The following is a 2,785-nucleotide window of genomic DNA, read 5'->3' as shown; positions in this document are numbered from 1 at the left end:
AAACGTTGTGGTGTGATCGCGCCCGTTTTCTCCGCCCCCGAACCGTCCCGCTCCCGGCCCAAATCCCCTCGTGTGAACGGGACCAAAGTGGTGTTTTCTCAGCTCTCCCGTTTAAAGCCGCATTCCCCCCCTGTGTGATCACTCCTCGGGTGTCAAGCCACTTCCAGTTTAAACCCGCTCCCCGCTTGAAAGCTGCCTGAGGCTTCCGCTTTTTGCCCGCCATTTTTTTAAAGCGTCAGCGGTGCGCACATAGGCAGAGCTCCGCTACCGTGTTTAGAAAACCGACATTTAAACGGTCACTTGTTTTAGAGTTTAGATGAGTTCGGGATCTCACGGTGGCCATTTTCGGGTCAAACGTTTAAAGGGAAGTCTTTTGTTGGAGGGGTTGGATTGATCCGCCCTGGCGGTTCTGCGCATGCACCATGGTAGTTCCGCCCTCCCATTCTATGAATGAGCCCCTATGTGCATGCGCAAACTGAGGAAAAAATTTAAAAACCCGCCAACACACGCTCTCATGCATCGGTAGTGTAGACGCCAGGGAGCGACATGACTGCGCAGTGAGATGGGATAAGGGAGGTAAGTGTGATCGCAATTATCCAGATCAAATATAATCCGGTTAGAACCGGAGCAGTTTAACCTGCTCTCAGCACGCCTTCTGACCACATCGATTGGGTGTTCTTGGATGATTCACTTGGCCCAACTGGTCCTGGTTTGCATAACAATCCTGATTTACAGCCACATCCCTCCCCACATCCTTATTGCTATATATAGAACACCACATGTGGACATGCCACTTAACAAAGCACAATTAGATCCCCGCCCTCAAGGAGCTTACATTTTAAAACAGGCAATGGGGAAAGCAACAAGAGGGGAGGTAGGGGATATGTTTGAATGAGGGTGCCAAACTCCAGGTGGGGCCTGGAGAGCTCCCCAAAAATACAACCGATCACCAGACCGCTACGATTAGTTCCCTTGGAGAAAATGGCTGCTTTAGAGGGCAGACTCTAGGGCATTATACCCCAGCTAAGGTGCCTCCCCTCCCCGGGCTCCATCCCCAAATCTCCTGGAATTTTCCAACCCGGAGCAAGCAACCCTAGTTCTGCATGTGGACCGTCTCCTTGCATTTGCCACGTATGCTGGAGAAAGCTGAGAGATTTGTTTCTACCTTAAGCTTTGAAATAGAGAGAGAAAATCTCTTCACAGTGTGCAGGCCATGGTTCTTGTCCAAAAATGGTGGATTAGCGTTGTCTTTTGCTTGCTCTGGAGCTATTTTCGCTTCCATGGTACTGATCTTCCAGCTCAGGGACACAGAGCTTCCTTCTGAGGGAAGAAAATGGAAGTTAGACAGTTTTCCACTCCGTCTATTTGGGCACATCCTCAGCTGCTTCAGTTTAGGGCTGATTCTGCACTGGGTTTCCCCTCCGTTGTTTGACCAAGCCCACATTGGAACAGAACTTCCCTTCTGCATTGCATGCCGCTTTCACTTCCTTCGACCACTGGATTTTATGGTACCCTCCACCAATGTTCCCTCTAAGCTGTGGAGTCTTGTGAGCAAAAATTCTACTTTGTGAGCTACTGGCATTAAAGTTGTGAGTGAGCACTTTGGCTACTGCATAAGTTCGTTTGCTCTGGAGCCGTCCTTCCTGAGCCAGGACAAAAATGTGTGAGCCGGAGGCTAAAAAACTGTGAGCTAGCTCACACTAACTCAGCTTAGAGGGAACACTGCCCTCCACACTCCATGCCACTTTCGCTTTCTTTGATCATCGGATTTTATGGTACCTTCTGAATAGTTTTATGGCCATTTTATGGCCATTCAGGGGTGACTTTTTGCAGTCCGTACGGGGTTGCCCCGAGGTATTTGAGTGTGGTTCTGAGCTGCACTTTTCCCTCCCACTTGGGAAAATGTGGAGCGAACGCTAGATGCAGAATCACCCTGGGATGCAAAATGTGGTGGTGGGAAGTGCCATCAAGTCAGAGCTAACTTATGGCGACCCTGTTAGGGTTTCCCAAGGCAAGAGACACTTTAGACGTGGTTTTGCCATTGCCTGCCTCTGCATCACAACCCTGGACTTCCTTGGTGGACTCCCATCCCAGTACGAACCAGAGCTGACCCTGCTTAGCTTCTGAGACCTGATGAGATCAGCTTGCCTGAGCTATCCAGGGCAGGGCAGGATGTAAAATGGGGTGGGGGGGGACAAAACGTATCTCAAAAAATAAAGGAGCTGAACAACAAAATGGTCACCGGATTGTTCCAGCTCATGAACAGATCCTTTTTAAACAGCTTGCGGTCCCCTGAAGGGGAGAACACCAGGCCCGCAGCCAGAATTTTTTAAATCTGGGGGGCCTTTAAATAAGCTGGGGGGCACCCCTGCACACACACACACACCAAGTGAGCACCCCTGCTCCCGCCCTTCCTTGCAACCAGCCAGGCAACCAGCCCAGGCTGCCAGGGCAGGAGACCAGCATGCCCGCTCGAGGAGGCTGCCTTCGTTGCCCACCTCCTGGCGCCACGCTTCCTCCTGCCCATTCCTGCCCCTGGCTGCTGCTCCTCCTCCTCCTTCCTAGAGAGAGAGAGAGAGAGCGCAGTGTGGGATTGGAGGGTGGCATGGGGCTTGACTTCTTGCCATTCTGCTGGCGATCAAACAGAGCGCAGACCTCCAAAGGGAGTTTAGAAATCTTATTGAGGGCCAAAGTTAAAAACATAAGCAAGTAAACAAAAGAGTGTTTATGACAAAGACATATAAAAACCTAGTAGGGGCCCAAAATAAAGCCTCATAAATTGTAC

The 2,785-nt window shown here is 50.7% G+C and overlaps 1 protein-coding gene across 1 annotated transcript in view; it reads right to left on the bottom strand.

The window, feature by feature from the left end:
* Positions 1 to 1,282, bottom strand: part of LOC107109127 (solute carrier organic anion transporter family member 1A2-like) — a 49,955-nt gene extending 48,673 nt beyond the window's left edge. The window contains exon 1 of the mRNA XM_015409700.1: positions 1,166 to 1,282. Coding sequence (XP_015265186.1) covers positions 1,166 to 1,282 — 117 coding nt within the window. The remainder of the gene's footprint in view (positions 1 to 1,165) is intronic.
* Positions 1,283 to 2,785: the final 1,503 nt, after the last annotated feature.

Source organism: Gekko japonicus, unplaced genomic scaffold (assembly GCF_001447785.1).
Source record: "Gekko japonicus isolate JY-2015 unplaced genomic scaffold, Gekko_japonicus_V1.1 scaffold3374, whole genome shotgun sequence".
Classification (NCBI taxonomy): domain Eukaryota; kingdom Metazoa; phylum Chordata; class Lepidosauria; order Squamata; family Gekkonidae; genus Gekko; species Gekko japonicus.
The sequence above is the reverse complement of the archived record's forward strand: the minus strand, read 5'-3'. Positions and strand labels throughout refer to the sequence as shown.